We start from the raw sequence: 20,049 nt of genomic DNA, 5'->3' as shown, positions 1-20,049 counted from the left end.
TTTTACACATTAACATATCCTTTGGTTTGATGCACTTTACGTCTTATTTAAATAAATGTACTATATGCATTTTTGCTGAATGTTAGTTTATATTGGATTTAATACGTTTTTGTGACAACCCCGGATTTAATTTAAATGAAATTATATAATTTATTTGCATGGTTTAGTGGTCATCATTTGAGGTAAGCCAATTTGTTTTGGTAAGTAGTCAGTTACTTTGAGATGGAAAAAATACAATGTTTTTCAATTTGAAACCGCAAGTTTTTGTTTCTTGTAAGAGATAGCCAGTAAGATAAAGAGCTACCAAAGTGCAATTAAAAATTATAATCATGTATCGAATACTTTCTTTTATTAGAAATGTTTGAAAAAGCTGTTCCCCCATTTTCATACAATCCACTTCTAAGTTCGCATTATTCTATGTATTTATTGAAAATAAAAATAAAAATCTATGCAAATGTATTTATTTAAGATTAAAAAAAAAAACATTTAAAAAAAATTGCCACGTTTTATTACTAATCATATAAGTATAATTTCAGGAACAATGAAAATGACATTTGTCTGTTATCATGGTTATCTTCAAAATACTGCTCATTTACAAGCCTCCAGGGAACAATTTTTGAAGGCCTTGTGCAGTTCCTTAACATCTTTGTACAATCATGACAATTGATTTTTTTGTTTAAAAAGTGAGATGACAGGTTGAACTCTATTTAAAAAATATAATAAACCAGAGAAAATTTGTTTCAGGCATGTTTTTACCCCCAGAACTTGAGAATTTTAGGGATTGTAAAATAAAATTACTTACATAAGTAAATTTTTGTTTTTAGAACAAAATCTTTACAGTAAAGATAAGCATCAAAATGCGATGTTCATCAATGTCTGATGGTTCGACTGCTGGTGATGCTGTAAGTCACAGAGAACGTATGTACCTTCTTTATCATCTTTAATATCAGCGGTATTGTAGTCCATCCCGTCGCAACATTTTGTTTCTTAAAAAGTAAAAGAGAAAAAGAGAAAATAGACATCCGTTTCCTCTTAGTTATATGTTTTTTTAATTTTTCATTTTCATACTTTCAAAATAGTATGAACTGAGTGTTTCTAGAATTTTCTTCAGCTGCTCTTAAAATGAAAAAAAATTGAAAAAAAAAACATATCCCCGCCCCTTCCAATCATCTCTAAAGTCATGACAACTCCCTGTTTTATATATCTGTAATATCATATTACTAACCTGGTATCTTTGATGAGTTTTTATTACGGAAACCCCAAAACTTACTAGGACATAAGAATGAAATAAGAGATGCACGACCCCGTAAAGAACTGAAGATTCTTTGGAACACAAAACACTACATAGGAAACTAAAGACTAAGCAATACGAACCCCATAAAAAAGGGGTGTACTCAGGTACTCGCGAAGGGTAAGCAGTTCCTGCTCCGAATGTGACACCTGTTGTGTTGCTCATTAACCAACAAATATGGTTCTAAGTCGATGACGTCACAAATGATGATACATGGACGGGGTTGTGGTAACGACAATTGGAACATATCCGTGGTCATCTGTGACAGATATACCTTATGGTCACCCAACTTATGATGGTGTGTTTAAAATGTAAAGTATATGTTTTATTTTGGGGAAACCTCAAAAGCTTTTCGGACCTAAAGTTAAAAAGGAATTCAAAGTGTAAGTTGAATGTTTTCAAGGTGGCTGAGATATGAAAGTATCGTTGATATCCAGTCACTCATCTACGGGGGGCTGTGGATAAAAAGTACTAACGACCGAACGAACGTACAAATAGAAGGATTGCAATGCACATATTTTGACTTAATAAGCAATGTATAAAATATGGAAACAACACTTAATAAGTTTCATGCGTCCGAAGCGCTTTTTCTGAATTTACCATCATCAGTATATTTTAAAAGCAGGAACAGAATGAGACTACAGAAAACCGATAATAATGCCATTTTTCCTCGATTATTAACATCGATAATGTATTTTCTTTCAATTAATTATTTTCAATACTATAGTACCTGTTATCTCACATCTGTCCAATAAAGAAATGAAAATACAATTTAAAACCTTTAAAACCTCACTCAAGCGTCATTTTGTAGTTATTATTTCAAGTACTAACTTCCTGACCACTCTGAAACTATTCATAAAACTGTATTCGATTTTGAGAAAATAAAATAACTCTTTTATTCATGTTAAAAGTTTTGTAAAGAAAAAATGAAAACGAAGCATGTTTGGAAAACAAGTTTGCGAATGAAGAGGCCTTTTAAAGTTTCTTTCATGTTAATGAAAAAGTAAATTGAGCTCTATTTAAAAGTGGAGATATGATTGGCCCTGATATTACCACAAAAAGTAGATTTCCTCTATCTTTCAAAAGTCAAGTTTATTATGTTGATAAATGAATTAGAAGATATAGTTTGATCGCTTTAGTGGAGAAATGCCAATTTGTAAGTTACTGTGTCACCAATCATAAGCATGTTAACATAGACGTATCTGATAAAAAAGGATTTTTTTTTGTATAAAAATATAAATAAGATATTTCTTGGTTAAACTGGTAATATTTTATCTTTTCGTAATATGTGCTCTTTGGCATGTCAATTAGCATTGTCCCTTGGTGCCTCTTGCAGTTGTGTCACTTTTAATAGTACTGACTCCTCTGCACCAGGCACGAGGATGACATACCAGTTATGTGCAACTTCTTACAATATCTTTCCATATCATTAATCATGTTAATGTCCCGATACACATTTTAATATGCACCCACCATGCCATATAGCACCGTCCCTTGGTGCCTCCTGCAGTTAAGCTAGATATATTTAGCCTACTCACAGAATTTTTTTTTGTTACTTTCTAGAGGTGTGCCTGAGACGAAGGTTTTTATATATACTCCTATATATATACGAATATGTGAAAACTGTTGTTTCTTATTTGTGTTTGTAACCATGTATACTGTATTGTTCATTATATTTGTAAAAATAATAGTATCATGATATTATATTATGCTCCTTGTGAGCCCATTTGATTGAAATAAAGCATCTTCTTTTATATAAATTTGGGTGAAATTAATCATGAGTAACAGACTTTCCCCCCACAACGATATTTCATTCACATCAACATATTTGATAAAGACACATTGGTCTAATCATATCTTTCCTTTGATTATATAAAGTTTTTTTATGGCAAGGACGTTGGTTCATGCTAGTTTGTAATATATAGGTAATGACCTTAACGCCTGCATTTTTCGGTGATTATAGTTTACAAGGTTGTATACAGTATAATTTGTAATTGTTGCGATAACATTCAACAGTACCAGTTTGAAAGCTACACATGTATACTTTTATAAGAATATAGTTATTCAAAACGTTACGGCAGAAACTGAAGAGAAAAATATTTTCTAATAGAGCACGTGGTGCATAAAACTAAAGAATGAAATTTGGAATTTGGATAAGTACTCCAGTATATTCGTTATGTTTTAATGTGTTTATCTGACGTTTATTAAACAATTTGTTGACTTTCACCCAACAGTTCTTTTTATTTAGTTATCAATAAGCTAGAGACAATATTGATATATTAAATAATCATCAAAGAAACCAGACTTTCAATTTCTAACGCTAGACGCGAGTTTCGTCTACAAACGACTCAAATAGAAATTTAATCAAAACAGCTGGAAGCCCAAAACAAGTACGAAGTAGAAGATTATTGGAATAAACACATCCAAAAAGTTGTACCAACTACAGCTAAGGCCATCTAAGCCTGGGGAGAGAAAATCCTTAGTGTTTCGAATAATTCAAAAATTTGTGAACCGAAAGTTTGCTAAAATCGAACTTATCATTACTATTTCACGTCAACACAAAAAAGCAATGAAAACAGGTTAAGGGTTATGTCCGGCGAAATCAAAAAGAATTCATTATACAGGTGTAAAGTTTTTAATACTATAAATATCGAAAGCGACATATTGCATAACTATGATTGCTAATCTTCTTAAACATATGTATTCGCTCATGTATTTTAAGATAAGAATTCATGCTAAGTAAGCATTTCCCCTCTTTTGGTTGACGAAGACAAATCTACAAGCGTATGCAGTATATATAAAACAAATTTCATATGAAGTGACTACAATAATGCAAAGTCTCTTTTCACCTACTGTGAAAGTATTTCTTATCACGGGGTACCAATTTTCGTGGTTTTCGTGTATGGCTTTATCCACGAATTTATTTGTCTAACGAATAAAACAACTGTTGTCCAATTCCAGACATAGAAAGATCCCAATGTGGGTTTGACTGCATGGATACGGGCATGTAATCTAGAGAATACATCGAATATCAGCCAACGCACTATGAACTATAAATACAATTTAAGACCGGATTTTACCCATTTAATCATTTAAAAATCTAAACTGTGCGGCTTTTAACCTTTACAATCTTATGAAAAATAAGTTTTTAATGATGAAAGTCAGATTTCTGGTGATGATATGCGATGATGAAGTGTTAATATTATTTTTTCATAATTCTCATACAAAAAAAATTATCTTGGGCTTGCTTTTTTATTTCATACAAATTAATTCTAGAATCTAAAGTACACGTGTATCATTTTCTTATGTTACCGTTTCGTGACATGTTGATGGTCCAATTAACACCTTTGATGAATGTTAATCTGTTGATCATTCGATCTGGAGTTAATTAGTATCTTCACTTCTGATTACACGTGTGCAAAAACTAAAATGTTGACTCTGCATTTTCCTTCAATCGAGACAATTTGTAAGCATAAATGAATCAGCTTAATTCCAAAAGCAATTATGTTATTAAACATGTTATGAATGTTTTTTACTAATAAGACGAACAAGTGAGGGAAAATGAACACCGTATTTTGCAATATCGCACAAATCATTATAAAACAACATACTATTAATTTCACGAAGATTCGTTTTTGATTCTGCAGTTTTCAAATTCTTCACATGATTTAAAAAAAAATAAAAAAAATCCACGATTAAAGAACCCACGAACATGTAACTTTTGCTCAAATCACGAAAATTGATACCCACGAATAAAAGTGCTTTCACAGTATCTTATGTCAGCCATCTATGGAGAAATTTAGAAAAATGTGATATAGGGTATACATTTATAAGACAGAAACCCAAAGACAATAAAAAAAAGAAAGACATCTAGAGATCAATATATGGTTTATTTCGTTGTTTGAAAGATATGCTTACTTTGGTTGCTGCCATTTCGTTTATATGGACCGAATTAATTCAGGTAAACGTTGTTTTTGTAAAATTATTATGAGAAAAACTGCAGAAAATAGTTTGTAAACATCGATGAGCAAATTGATTGATTGATTGATTGATTGTTGGTTGTTTGCAGTGGGTGGGCAGATGTATCATTTGAAACTATTTGTCCAACCCTTAGAAATAGCAGTCCTCACAACCAGGCTAAAGACGGCCTCTAATATTTGATTTTAAGGTATTTTAAAAGTTCTATATGCAACTTTCGTCAAGTAATTGAGTTAAATCTATGGTGTTCTTGCAGATATTCGAAACATAACAGGATTAGTTCTAGATCTTATCACTGAAAATGATGAGGAAACACCAGTCGTTTTTTGTCAGTGCGATACATTGACTAAGAAGTATGAGGAGGTCGTATGGATGGAATCTGCAAGGTAATTCGACTAGAAATAACGAAATTGTTTCAGTGATGTTGAAAACAAGTATATTCTGGTTACTAATAATTACACATTTGAGGCTATTTTCAAGAATTTATATTTTGTCGGCCTAAGATCATGTTGTGTTTTACGCTTTATTTATTATACTGCTGATCAATGGAAAAGGATAAGGGCTGCAAACTCACGAAATTACTTTGACCCCATTAAATTTTGTATGGGCTTGTCCCAAGTCCAATGCCTTGTCTTTTGATGTCGTAACTTAATCGTTTTTTCTGTTGATGTTAGATCTTTTGTTCAAATTATTCACAACTTGTCTATATTTTAGTAGTTTTAGAGCTGGATATATATTATGACTAGTATCGGATTGATAATTGTTGAAGATGACATGTTACTTCGATGTGTCTGGATGTGATTTACGTTTTGCTATGTTGTTTCAAATTTGTATTTACAACACAAGCCTTTTTGTTCGTATTTTTTAAATATAAACCAGAATTCATTGACAGGATTAATACAGAGCATTGAGATAACTTGTTTTTGTATTTTTGAAATATAAACTGCAATTCATTGACATGATGTATGCAGGACATCGAAGATAACTCTTTTTGTGAATTAGGAAAATCAACAGTGCTAAAATATTATATTAGAAATTTTAACAGTGACAAACGTACATGAAATGCTTTGTTTCAAGCACCTAATTTGCTCTTATCACCAACTTACACTTCATGGGAATTAAAACCTCGACACTTTAAAGTTTTAAAAATACTGCATTTTCCTGAAATATTTAAACGAATTACTTTTTTTTTAGATGGGTTAAATATGAAGAAGATGTTGAAGAGAATGGGAAACGTTGGTCGAAACCACACGTAGCCTCTGTAACATTACATTATGTTCTTGAGTTAAAGACACAGATGTCAACAGGAGCAATACTACTTGAGGCCGATGTTAAAAGTTTGCCAGAGTTAGCTGGTAAGTGGATCTTAGATAAAGACACATCCTTTTCAGATGAACCAGTAAAACATGAATAGTGAAAAGGCAGTCCATTCCTACATATTATTTGATTTCTAACAGACATTTATGATAACAGCTAATGGGTTATAACTGTTAAAATTCTTATGGCTTGTTGGAATTTTTTTAAGTAAACGACGATTTTCAGCTTATTTTATTTTCAATTTGATAATGTGGGATCGTATTGCGATTTTACGTTACTCATTTCGTTGAATTTCTAAAACACGAAATCTAGGGGAACAACTAACAACATATGTACTGTACACTTTTAATCAAAAAACAATACGGCTGTCCGATATATCAGGTATTATCATATTTTGCATATAAATATTTCTTTCAATGTTTACAGATCTGATATCTGAAGAACTGTCAAAGATGAAAACCATTACGAATAACATGAAACAAAAGATAAGATCAACGTTATTATCACGCCACGAGCATCATCAAAAACGTAAATACAGAGATAAGAAGATGAAGTCCAATATCATAACACAATGCAAGATGCCAAAGAGTAAGTGAAAATCAGTTATAGCATTTGACTTCAAAAAAGGTCCTGGCAAATGCAATTTTAAAATCATAATTAAAAACAATCTGTGTATTACTAAATGTGTTATGAAACGAACTTACAATGTTGTAATCGAAGAGCTAGTTTGATAGACATGTTAAGATTATATAAAAAAAAACAGGAACGTTAGGATAAAAACTCAATAAATATATAAAAGGCGAAATGTAACACAATTTGAAAACACTACAACTGTATTATTTGATTTATCATGTTATTTCACTTGACTGGGCGGGGTTTAACCGGTTCGCTTATCATAGACCAGTCAATCTATAGACAGGTGTTTTGGGATACACTCATCAATGAAGTGTCCAGTTATAGTCATTGTTCCGATTAAAATATGTAAACACTACATGTGTATTCGAAAAGGAAATAGTGAGACACAGCCGTTGATTTTCTTGTAAAACGGAGTTTTATACATGTAAAAATTGTCACATTTTGGAAATTGTGGATATGAAAGTATAACTATGACCACGGCAGTTGCAAAATATGCATGTCGTTTTTCTATAATGTTATGATATACTCTATTTCTTCTTTTTATTCCCAATGCATTTTAGTTGTTGTGGGGGAGAAGACAATTTTAAAACTATTACATTCTCATTACCAATGTTTGTTTTTTTTCAACTAATCGGGCGGAGCTTACGTTTTAATTAGCATAAGGACAGTCTATTTGAAGATGGGTGTGGTAAGGATGATTCCAGTTATAATTATTATTACTGATTTCTAATCACCTATCAGTGTCACCAAACGGATATACAAAAGAACTGAGTGTATGATATGGGACGAATAAAATAGTTAAGAATTTATAAATTTATTGAAAATAAAGGAAATCAATAAGAACCATTTGCAACTTATCCCCGTGCCCCCTCGTTGCAGCTCTTTGTTTGTTGACATTAATATATTTTCATAAATTTTGAATCTATTGGACAAAAAGGGATCATTATACGATATGAGGTGAATAATGTCTGAAAAGATGAGTCAGAATGATAAATCTTAAAGCTTCAAGAATTCTAATTTGCTATACTTTACTCAGCGAGAAATAAAGTTAGATGCATCAGTTGTATTACGATGTACAAAACTCGCACATCTGTTTTTAATTATATAAAAATAAGATGAAAAAAACTGAGTGAATTGAATGAAATTTTGCTAAATTTGCATAATCAGACGACTATTCTTGTATTTTTAGATCCAAGACCGAACAAACATATCTCTCATGAGCTGAGACACAGGGCGTAAGTCCTTAAGACGGAAAGATGGGTTTGACTTTTCTGTGAAGGCCCCTTTTGAAGTGTTTATGATTAAAAAAAAATCTATGAATTTGACTTTCATAACTTATGGGGTCCTTTTGTTTTTTAACTTTTCCGATGAATATATTCAGTGAACATGAGTGGTGCGGTCTGACATCATAATACTATAACTAATGATCCTTATTGTAAATAATGTGGTCTACAGTACTTAACTGAACTCGTACCCAATATCTGCACATGCAGATGAACTAACAATTGTTCAACAATCAAGAATGATAAGATACTTTCAATTGAAATGTATTTATGTCCTTTTAAAAACATTTTTGATAGAAGATTATATTTTTAATTTTATGTTTCTAGCCACAAGTCATGCAGAATTTGCTGGAATAAGACTTCGACATAAAGAAGATTGCAATGATGTGTCAAATAGTGATTTTCAAGATTCGTCTCCTCTAGTCAAAGTAAGTTTTTGTATATACATTTTTCAGATAGAAGTAACAATTTCATATTTTTATTATCTCCTAAAATCAGTATTAGGGAAAGAATCTTCTGGTCATTTGTATGTCCATTTGTCCTCCCTTGATAAACGACTGTTTTTCAACCTTTAATAAGTTTTTAAACGACCGCAACATTTTAGCTGCCGTATAATGGTATGGCAATATCGTCGTCGTCCGAAGACATTTGGTTTCCAGACAATAACTTGAGTATAAGTGGATGGATCTTTATGAAATTGTACCACAAAGTTCCATACCACCAAAAGAATGTTGGGATTGATTTTGGGGGTTATTGTCTTAACTGTTTAGGAATAAGGGACCGATGGAGTTAAATTCAAAGTCTTGAATTATTGGAGTTTTTTTATATGCCGAATCTAACCGTGTATTTAGATTTTTAATTTTTTTATCCCGTTTTCAAATTGGTCCACATCAAGGTCCAAAATTAAACTTTGTTTGATTTTAACAAAAATTTAATTCTTGGAGTTCTTTGATATGCTGAAAATAAACGTGTATTAAGATTTATGATTTTGGGCCCTGTTTTCAAATTGGTTCAAATCGGGGTTCAAAGGGTCCAAAATTAAAACTTTTTGTTTGTCTCATCAAAAATTGAATTCTTGGGGTTCTTTTATATGCTGAATCTAACCATGTATTTGGATTTTGGATATTGGACCATAATAGGTATCAAATGTTAAGGTTTTAGACCACATTCATTCTGTGTCAGAAACCTATGCTGTGTCAAATATTAAATCACAAGCCAAATTCATGGCTGTATCAAGCTTGAATGTTGTGTCCATACTTGCCCCAACTGTTCAGGGTTCGACATCTGCGGTCGTATCTAGCTGCGCAGTGGGGAGCATTTTATTTTAAGATGATTTTGTTTTATTTTCCTTTACTGATGTCATACTTTTTACCATGCATGCTATTGATAATGTAACGGATGTCAGGTTCTTTTTCTTTTTAACTCTGGTGACTCGACGGATCAAGAATTCCTGCTGGACAGAATGAAATGCACCAAATTTGTCTATGTCTAAATTGTAACTAAAGAGGGACGGGGAAAGATATCAAAGGGACATTCATAAATCGAAAACAAACTGACAACACCATGGATAAAAAAGAAAAAGACCAACAGACAAACAATAATACACAAAACACAACATAAAATAAAGAATGATCAACACGAACCCCAACAAAAACTGGGGGTGATCCCAGGTGCTCCGGAAGGGTAAGCAGATCCTGATCCACATGTGACACCCGTCATGTTGCTCATGTTAGTACAAACCGGTAATTAGTCTAAATTGGTAGGTCACAATCGGGGAAAAGGGACGGGATTGTAGTTACGACATTTGGAACATATCCGCTATCATTTGTGAAACGGATATTCCATAACCGTCAACCGTGATGGCGTCCGTAAAATTCAGGAAGGGATGATTTCAACTTAACCACTTGGAACTCTTGGTTTAAAAGCTTCCTTGTGAGCAGCAACCCTCTATCAAGGAAATCATAATAGGAAATACAAGCCCTGGGATATCGTATCAACTGGGAGATATATACTCCGTATGCAGGCGCTGCTGGAATGTTTCTACATAGAAATGGAAAGTTCACAATTGGGAAGCTGAAATAATCTCTTTTGTCGTAAAGCTTTGTTTTCAACCGACCCTCATTGTTAATTTCTAGATGTCAGTCAATATATGAGGCAGACTTAACTGTATCTGTTGTATCCTTTATCTCAAGTTCAATGGGATAGATGCGTTCAACATATTCACCAAATTTTGAATTATTTAGTGAGCGAACATCCTCTATATAGCGGAAAGTGAAGTTAAAGGATACTGCTAACTTCTTTTCTTTCTTCCTAAGAAGGTCCTGTATGAAGTCAGCCTCATATGAATAAAGGAACAAGTCGGGCATAGTTGGTACCTATGGGAATGCCGATGAATGTCAATCAAGAAATCAAGCATCTTGATAATGTCAGTTTCAGAGAATTGTTTGTTTGAATCAGAGTTATTTTTAACAAAGTAGGATTTATCTCTCCCTAAGACAAGATACTTGTATCTATGTTGGCCATTCTTATTTATAAAACAAAGCAGGACCAACTCTTTCAATTTGTCTTTTAGTTTGGAATGGGGAATACTTGTGTACAGTGTACAAAAATCAAATGTTTTAATACTATTGCAAGATGAAAGAGTTTTAGATTGTATGTACTCAAAAAGGTCTTTGGAATTTTTCAGTATCCACATCTGATTCATGCCATTCTAGAATAGGTAGTTTCACAATAACTTTGAAGCCCGGCTTTCATTGCTGATAAAATTGATGTTAATAATTTAGAAAGAGGTTTCGTTGAGCACTTGGAATACCCAGCAATAAACTATTGTTTGTAAGGACACTTATGTAGTTTAGGCATCCAATAAAGTGATTAAAGATCTTCACCTTTGGTTGAAATTTTGAAGGAGCATATAACAGACCTATGCTTATAAGGGATATCTCTTTGGTAAGTGTAGTGGGGGTATATGTTGAGTTTCCAAGTGAATTGTCAATACCTAATTCATTTATCAAGCAGTTTATGTAATGTGATTTACACACAAAAACGATGTTGTTTGGGGCTTTATCTGCGGGGACAACAACATATTTGTCATGGAGTTAGGACAAGTGTTTTGCAACATTCGGGTCTTTAAAGATTGATATAGCGTGGGTATTCATAGACCCATTCAGTTTCTTAATTCTGATTTGTAACAATGACCTCACAGCCTTAATCCATTCGGAAAGAGTATCTATGTCTTCTTTCTCGCGTTTTTAACTTAAAAAAAAAACATTGGAGATCAAAGTTACAGGTTATTTATTATTATTATTAGCATTCACCTGATTGTGTTTTGGAATTTCGTGGTTTTAAAAGTACCAATGCCTTGCTAATTGTTTTAGCGATACCCTTGGTGTTATATGATAGTTAATTTTATTTATATAGTTTAAGTCACTTAAAATGTATGCATAGCCTCTAATCTTTAACTCTCTTCATAGTTATCAACAAATAAGTATGGACAGCTGATAAATCCCTGATATTAAGAAACATAATAAACAGCCGTAAATATTCATATCAAAAAAGATTTAGAAAAATCTTAAATCAATGTTTAATAGATAATGACACGTTTTTAGATTTTAGATTATCATAACAAACAACAGTGTGTCCTACTTTATTAAGTACTCTTAGAATCGAAATATCTGTACAACTATCATTTGTTGATAAATTAAGGCAAAACTAGTTTATCGATTTTCAAATCTCATAAATCGATTACGAAATATAAATTAAGGTAACAAACCAAAACTGATAGAATTGCAAGAAATCCATAAGGAGAGAGACGGGTTGCGTTGACAGGTAAGCGTCTCCTCCTATGCTTGTATCACCCGCAATGAAATCTACACTCAGTCAAAATTTCACAATCGGTAAATTTACAGATCATACGACTATTCTGGTATCTAAACATCTAAGACTTGAAAACATTTCGCTAATGAGTTGAAACAAAGACACATCATATCAGTAGACTAATTCGTGATAGTGACCGTAAAACTATGTAGTGTCAATATTATTCGTTCTTCCTCATAAATCTGTTGAATCAGTGTTTGTGTAAGAAGCAAGCACCTGTTAATGAGGCTGTATAGTGCACGAGCGTAACGTATTGATTGATTTATGTAAACCCCATACGATTGGATAGAGGCTATGTTACTGCTGAGAAATGAAAGTTGACAATTGCAAAATTGAAATCACCACGTTTGTCATTGACTCTAGCTGTTAGTCGTCCATCTGTGTCAATAGCCATGAAAAGATGAATATATGATACACACCTTCTAGATTCGGTAGTAAATGTATCCTTAATCTCAAGTTATATATTGTGATATACGAGATTCAAGCACTCACTGAAATGTGAGTTATTAAGTGAAATGAAATCCTGAATATATCTTAATGTGAAATTGAAGAAGTTTGCAAGATGCATTCTCTTTTTTGTCATAAAGAAGTTTCTATACGAGTTTTGCTTCATAAAATAAGTGTGACGCATTTATGAAAAAAATTGGGGCTTAATTTTGGTGAACTATTTGTTGGTGCCAGTCGTATTGGTCAATTTCTCAACCTTTTTATTAAAAATTACGGAATGTGAGTCCCTCAACTTCGTACTTTATTTGGCCCTTTCAACTTTTTTGATTCGAGCGTCACTGATGAGTCTTATGTAGACGAAACGCGCGTCTGGCGTACAAAAAATTTAATCCTGGTATCTATGATGAGTTTAATTACGCGCTTTAGACACAGCTTTATGTGAAATTATGTCATCTTGCTGAACATCTTTTAGTGTTGTCAAAGTATATTTTTCGTTAATCTTTCTGATGAATATTTAATTTATTTTCCCTCTTTTATTTTGTAATTGCACAAAAAAGGAAAATTCTAAATTGTCAATGATTTCTACACAGATCCTACCTGTAGCATGCATTGATACTTAGTATGAAATATAATGAGAGTCTGCCATAAATATGACAAAATCATAAGATACCAAATACAGGAACTCTAAAGATCATCATATTGTTGTCAAATTTAGCAGGCGTCCACACAAATAGCTAGACCTAGATATCAAGTCGTAAGAAGTGAATAAATGAAGCAGAGGTAATCCAAAAATCCACAAACAATCCTATAGATATATCAGCAGTCGAATATAAATTACAGCGATCGATTATCACTATGAAAAAAGTTGTTTACATTAAATTGACACATAGTTATTAACATATTGGACCTTGGAGGTGACGAGTTAGCGATATAACATTTATGATTTAAAAATACTGCCTACCTTACTTCAAAATTAAATCATTCCAACCATTTATTTCATTTTTTAAATAAGAAATCAAGTACTTTGTGATATATTCATACTGTTAAATTAATAAAGACATAAACAAAATTGCAGCCCAATACACCTTTTGCCAAAAAGATCCCCGAAGGTGCAGAAGTTGCCAATGTATGGGTTGGTGAATTGGAAGACCTGAAAAAACCAGTCACAGTTTTTATTCGATTGGCTAAACCCAGATTTATTGGTGATTTATCGGAAGTGGCTTTACCTACCAGGTTCATTTTCCTTCACCTTACGCCTCCATCTGTTCCCAGCTATATATTTGAAATAGGAAGAGCAATTTCAAATATGATGGTCGATGAGGTGAGTTGTTCATTTTCTCCTTTACACAAATCGAAAACCAAAATATCTGTAAAGCCAATTAGGTTTAAAATTAATAATGCCTAACTGTATTTTTTTGCATTTGACTCCTAACCTTGAGTGTACCTGGAGTGCTTTGAGTTTTAATTGCAGACACAGATGTGATGCGCTCTTAGTCACGTATTACTGAATTTTGATAAGTTATTCAAGACATATAAAAAGGAAATATGACACGATTGAAAATGAGACAACTATTCAACGGCGAAGCGACCAAAGGATACAACTACAAGTCCCCGTATGTCCTTCAACAGTGGCCAAAACATATACCGTATAGTAAGCCTTAAACGGCTTCAGCAAGACAAAATGGGAAATAATTCAAAAGAGAAAACTAACGACCTGATTAATGTTAAGACAATAATTTCAAAGTAATCATGGCATTCAGAAACCATCGACAACCACTGGATATCAGGCCGTACGGTGACCTATAATTGTTAATTTCTGTGTCACTTGGTCTCTTGTGGAGAGTTGTCTTACTGGCAATCATACCACATCTTATTTTTATATCTATTATGTCTTGGATACATAATTTCTTATTTGTGAATATTGGCTTTGAACTAGCTGTCAGTAACTGCGAGTACTCTCAGTTCGGTTATTTGTGTCTTTAGTTGTTTTTGTTAGTTGTTTTGTGCTTCGTATCGATATGATAAATTCCTTCCTAAGTGATGTTTAGTGTGTTTTTATGATGTGCTATTATACAACTTTGCCAGGTTATGAGTGCGTTGTGTTTAACACCACCATATTCTGTATGAGCCTTTCTTAAGTCAGGAGCCTGTAATTCGTTGATAATCGTTGCCTTCTGTGATTAACATATTCATCTGGATTTTTACCTGATTATTTATGTATTTATAGACAATAACCTTGTTTAATAAAACTTTCGAACGATATTTAAAAATCAATGCGTGACTGCATTCGATTGTGTACGGCAAAATCTAGAGTTAAAAGATTTACAGATTTTCAGCGAAGTTGCATACAAAGCAAAATCACGGGAAGATATTATGCATGGATTTGATGAATATTTGGACCAACTTACAGTTCTGCCTCCAGGCCAATGGGATCCTGATGTCCGCTTAGAACCACCTACTACAGCACCTTCTCAGGTTTGTGGAGCTCATTGTTGCCATATTAAAACAAAATTCTTATCAAATCACTAAAACTCAGCAAAATCACAGACAAAGGCAGACATTTTTTCTTTTTTTTTTAAATTATTTTTGTTCTGATCTCTTCTCCTAAACTGAAATTCTTATATGGAAAACATAAATTTCTTTTATGTTTCTCAGTAATGGGAATGACTACAGTAAATTAAGACACCTTTTGAAATCAAAAAGGGAATTTATATATTTGATTTATCATGTTCATTAATCTTTTAGTATCAAGATAAGAAGTAATAGGACGGCTTTCCTTGTAGTGATTTTACGAATTTTTCAAATGACAATTTTGATACAGTATTTTATAAATCGAAAAAAATCAATTATTAATCAGACTTTCAGATATTATAACATTAACGGTACTGATTTTACTGCACCATATGCGCATTTCGACTATTAATGTATCTTCAGTGATGCTCGAGGCCTAAAACATTTAAAATATGTTCAAACTTGTATATGTTATAGAATAAACTAAATCATAGTTTATTTTTGCTTTATCATCAAATAGAAAAAAAAAATGACAATAAAATACGATTTGTCGGTGAACAGTTTAAAATATTCTAGTCTTATCCTCAATTATACAGGAAAGACGAAAACTGGTATCACAAAAGTCTGACTTGGCTTCTGAAGAGAATGACGATGAAGAGGATGTTACATTAGTCCGAACGGGAAGGTATATAGAAAGATGTATATAATGAACGATTGATTCGTAGTTTTTAGTCCCCTACCAACGTCGAAGGGGACTTTATGTTTCTGTCTGTCTGTCTGTGTGTCTGTCCAAACCTTCAGTCCGGCAAATCAGTTGTCCACACTTTTATTCTTCGTGCTTGAAGATATTGATTTGATATTTGGTATATTGTTTTATCATGACACGTTACAGATCAAGTTCGAATTTTGTTCCGGTCTGATAATTTTGTGCAGAGTTATGGTCCTTGGACTTAGAAAATTCACTCAAATATTCAGTTTTCCGCACTTTTTGTCATCATGCTTGAAGATATTGATTTAATAATTGGTACATTGTTTTATCATGACAAGTTAGAGATCAAGTTTGAATTTTGTTCCGGTCTGATGATTTTGTGCAGAGTTATGGTCCTGAAGATATTGATTTGATAAATGGTGTAAAGTTTTATCATGACAAGTTACAGACCAAGTTTGAATTTTGTTCCGGTCTGATGATTTTGTGCAAAATTATGGTCCTTGGACTCACAAAATTCACTTGAATAATCAAATTTCCACAGCTTTTGTCATCATGCTTGAAGATATTGATTTGATAATTGGTATATAGTTTTATCATGACAAGTTACAGATCAAGTTTGAATTTTGTTTCGGTCTGATGATTTTGTGCAGAGTTATGGTCCTTGGATTTACAAAATTCACTTGAATAATCAAATTTCCACAGTTTTTGTCATCATGCTTGAAGATTTTGATTTGATAATTGGTATATAGTTTTATCATGACAAGTTACAGATCAAGTTTGAATTTTGTTCCGGTCTGATGATTTTGTGCAGAGTTATGGTCCTTGGACTTACAAAATTCACTTGAATAATCATTTTTCCACAGTTTTTGTCATCATGCTTAAAGATATTGATTTGATAATTGGTGTAAAGTTTTATCATGACAAGTTACAGACCAAGTTCGAATTTTGTTCCGGTCTGATGATTTTGTGCAAAGTTATGGTCCTTGGACTTACAAAATGCACTTGAATAATCAAATTTCCACAGTTTTTGTCATCATGCTTGAAGATATTGATTTGATAATTGGTATATAGTTTTATCATGACAAGTTACAGATCAAGTTTGAATTTTGTTCCGGTCTGATGATTTTGTGAAGAGTTATGGTCCTTGGACTTATAAAATTCACTTAAATAATCAGTTTTTCACACTTTTTGTCATCATGCTTGAAGATATTGACTTGATATTTGTTATATAGTTTACACCATGACATGTTATAGATCAAGTTAGCATATTGTTTCAGTACAATAAATTTTTAGCCGGTAGGGGACTATGAATTGCAATGCAATACTCTCAGAATGCTTGTTATTATTGCAGTGGCTTATATCACAAAAGCATATTTATTTACCAAATCAAGATGACCTTTGAATTAGTATGATCTGAAGAATGGAAAGACACTGTCTTGGATAACACCAAGAAAACGTTTAACTGCCTCTAAAATATTTGAACTTTCTTCATAACAACTGCGTTTTAATCAGTTTTTGAGGTAGTTTTTCCTATAATTTTGATCAACTATTATATAACATTTGTGTTATTCCTAAGACGAACATTTACAATAACTTTATCATTTGTGTAGACTATTTGAATGTCTAATTCAAGATGCAATTTTTGTAGATTATTTGGAGATCTTCTTAAAGATGCCATTTTTGTAGATTATTTGGAGGTCTTATTAAAGATGTAAAACGAAAAATTCCTTTTTACATCAGTGACTTTAAGGATGGTTTACACATTCAGTGTATTGGTGCTATACTCTTCATGTATCTAGCTACACTGACACCAAACATTACATTTGGAGCTTTACTTGGTCAGGAAACAGATCAGCATATGGTGAGTTTAAGGGAAAAGAAAATAATACAGAAAGTATCTACTTGATTTTAAAGAACAAGGTTCACTTTGGCAAAATATGGCTTTGAATTTCAACTTTATCATAAAATAGGAAAAAGTCTTCCATTTGGTTCTTAAATGATACATTTTTCAAAGGCGCTTAATGTCAGGTCAAACAAATCTGTTCACAATAGAACATTATAGGCTCCAAAATCAGCACATTTGAGAGATATTGTAACATATGACGATTTTGTTCATTTGTCGGACATTAAAGCTTTCAGAAAAATCTTGGCTGCAACCTACGATCCAACATTTTCTGTAACCAAATGGTACCAATTTTAAAATTGAATCTCTCAATACAAATCTTTTCGGTATCAAAGATGGCGGCCAAAGTAAATTATGCTAAAACTGTTATAAATTATGGAAAAATTTGACCATAACTAACGTTACAACCCATCTTAAGTATGCTAAGCGGTCATTACTTTGTATTGTATAATGTGAGGTGCCAAAAAGAAGTTATTTTGTAATAATAGTAATATCACAACTATTTCTAGTAGTATGTTGGCTTCATATAAAGACACTAAAATCTTAGGGCCAATTTCAGCCTTTCATAAACCAACTTCTGTTCTATACCCTGCAATTAGAAAACTATTGTACACATAACATGTATACAAATATAAGTAAATGTTACAATTACCTTTTTTTGTCACAGTTCATTTTGGTGTCCTCTTCAGGGTTCGCGTTTAAGCCATGTCGAAACTTGCAGGATAGAATCAACATGTGTTGTTCATAACAAATTGTTTGAAAATATAGAATGTATTTGTGCTTGCAACGAAAAAGAAGAAACTTTCGACGTGCCTCGTTTTTCGTCATGTTTTTAAAGCTCGTACCAATCAATTTTCTATTTGCCTGCATGTACATATATTCTTTATCTACCAATACATTAATCAATTTACTAAAGTTCTGGTTATTATAAAATATTTTTGATAACTTATCGTTATTTCAATTTCTTTCCTGGTGAGGATGAACCAGAAAAGCGAATCGGAGGCATGTTATTTTCATTTTGAATACCGCTGCTGTTACGCGATGGTATCATCAGCTCATAATTTATTGTTTCGGTTCATAACATAGAATTTTATAAAATAATCTGTTGAAAAATTTATTTTTTATTAAGCAACAACTCATGCAAAGAAGATTTTAGGTGGATTTGACTATATTTTTAGGTTCTTTTGGTCAAATGGCTTTTGAAATATTTAACTTTTTATGCATCCTTGACTTCCAAATTTAAAAAAAAAAAAATTAAATCCAGAAATGTGTTTCGGACGCACCAAATATTATAAAAAAACTTATAAAAGATACCAGGCTTATAATTTTGTATAACAATGAAGAGTTCTTTTGATTTGCATATAGTAAATACAGAAAGTCCTTTTAGGTCATGTCTATTTTTTTCCAAGCAGTTTGATAAGAGTAATAGTAACCTGAATTCTACAATGTAATGGTTTACGGTAACACTACAGTCTGACATTTCTGACTCAAACCAACAGTCTTTAAAGATTAATTTCTCCAAAACTACTCAATCGATTTTTAAAATCTCTAACTCATTTAAAGTTGAAATATTACTCTTTCTTAATCTATAGATAAAGTTATTTTTGGTATTATCAATTAAAAAATATATCTCATTAACTGCCAAAAAAGTTCTCTCCCAACTTAGATGAAAATAGCACATTCGGGTCTAATGGTAGTAAAAATTTGTTTTCATCCCTTTAACTGACCATGCACAAGCTACAAAACTGGGTCTCAGATTTTTGATATTTGCCTCCAATTAGAAGATATTTTGATTTAACTGCTGGGTACCAAACCTCATGTCACCTTTCATCTTTGGAGACCTATAAATTCATTCAGAAATAAATTATCCAAAAACTGGGACACAGTATTGTAGAAAATACGCCCTTTAATCAGATATATCAAAGCCAAAACAATGGGGGCACCTATGAAGATTCTATTTTTATTTTTTGATGACAACTCCCATGAAAAACTGTTTGGAAAAATCACCTCAAAACTGAATATCCCCCTTTGAACCCCTATAAATATAAACATTCCTCTGGGAACACCCCAGGAGTGTTCTGACACCATTTGTTTTATCAAT

The 20,049-nt window shown here is 32.3% G+C and overlaps 1 protein-coding gene across 1 annotated transcript in view; it reads left to right on the top strand.

Annotated features, from left to right (window-relative positions):
* Positions 1-20,049, top strand: part of LOC127703212 (electrogenic sodium bicarbonate cotransporter 1-like) — a 43,402-nt gene that overhangs the window by 8,838 nt on the left and 14,515 nt on the right. Inside the window, exons 3-11 of the mRNA XM_052207738.1 lie at positions 825-918; positions 5,526-5,655; positions 6,464-6,624; positions 7,013-7,174; positions 8,833-8,933; positions 13,901-14,146; positions 15,154-15,300; positions 15,933-16,021; positions 17,732-17,906. Of these exons, the coding sequence (XP_052063698.1) occupies positions 858-918; positions 5,526-5,655; positions 6,464-6,624; positions 7,013-7,174; positions 8,833-8,933; positions 13,901-14,146; positions 15,154-15,300; positions 15,933-16,021; positions 17,732-17,906 (1,272 nt within the window). The 5' untranslated portion in view covers positions 825-857. The remainder of the gene's footprint in view (positions 1-824; positions 919-5,525; positions 5,656-6,463; positions 6,625-7,012; positions 7,175-8,832; positions 8,934-13,900; positions 14,147-15,153; positions 15,301-15,932; positions 16,022-17,731; positions 17,907-20,049) is intronic.

This window comes from Mytilus californianus, unplaced genomic scaffold, assembly GCF_021869535.1.
Source record: "Mytilus californianus isolate M0D057914Y unplaced genomic scaffold, xbMytCali1.0.p SCAF_5, whole genome shotgun sequence".
Taxonomy (NCBI): domain Eukaryota; kingdom Metazoa; phylum Mollusca; class Bivalvia; order Mytilida; family Mytilidae; genus Mytilus; species Mytilus californianus.
This window is presented reverse-complemented; position numbering and strand designations above follow the sequence as displayed.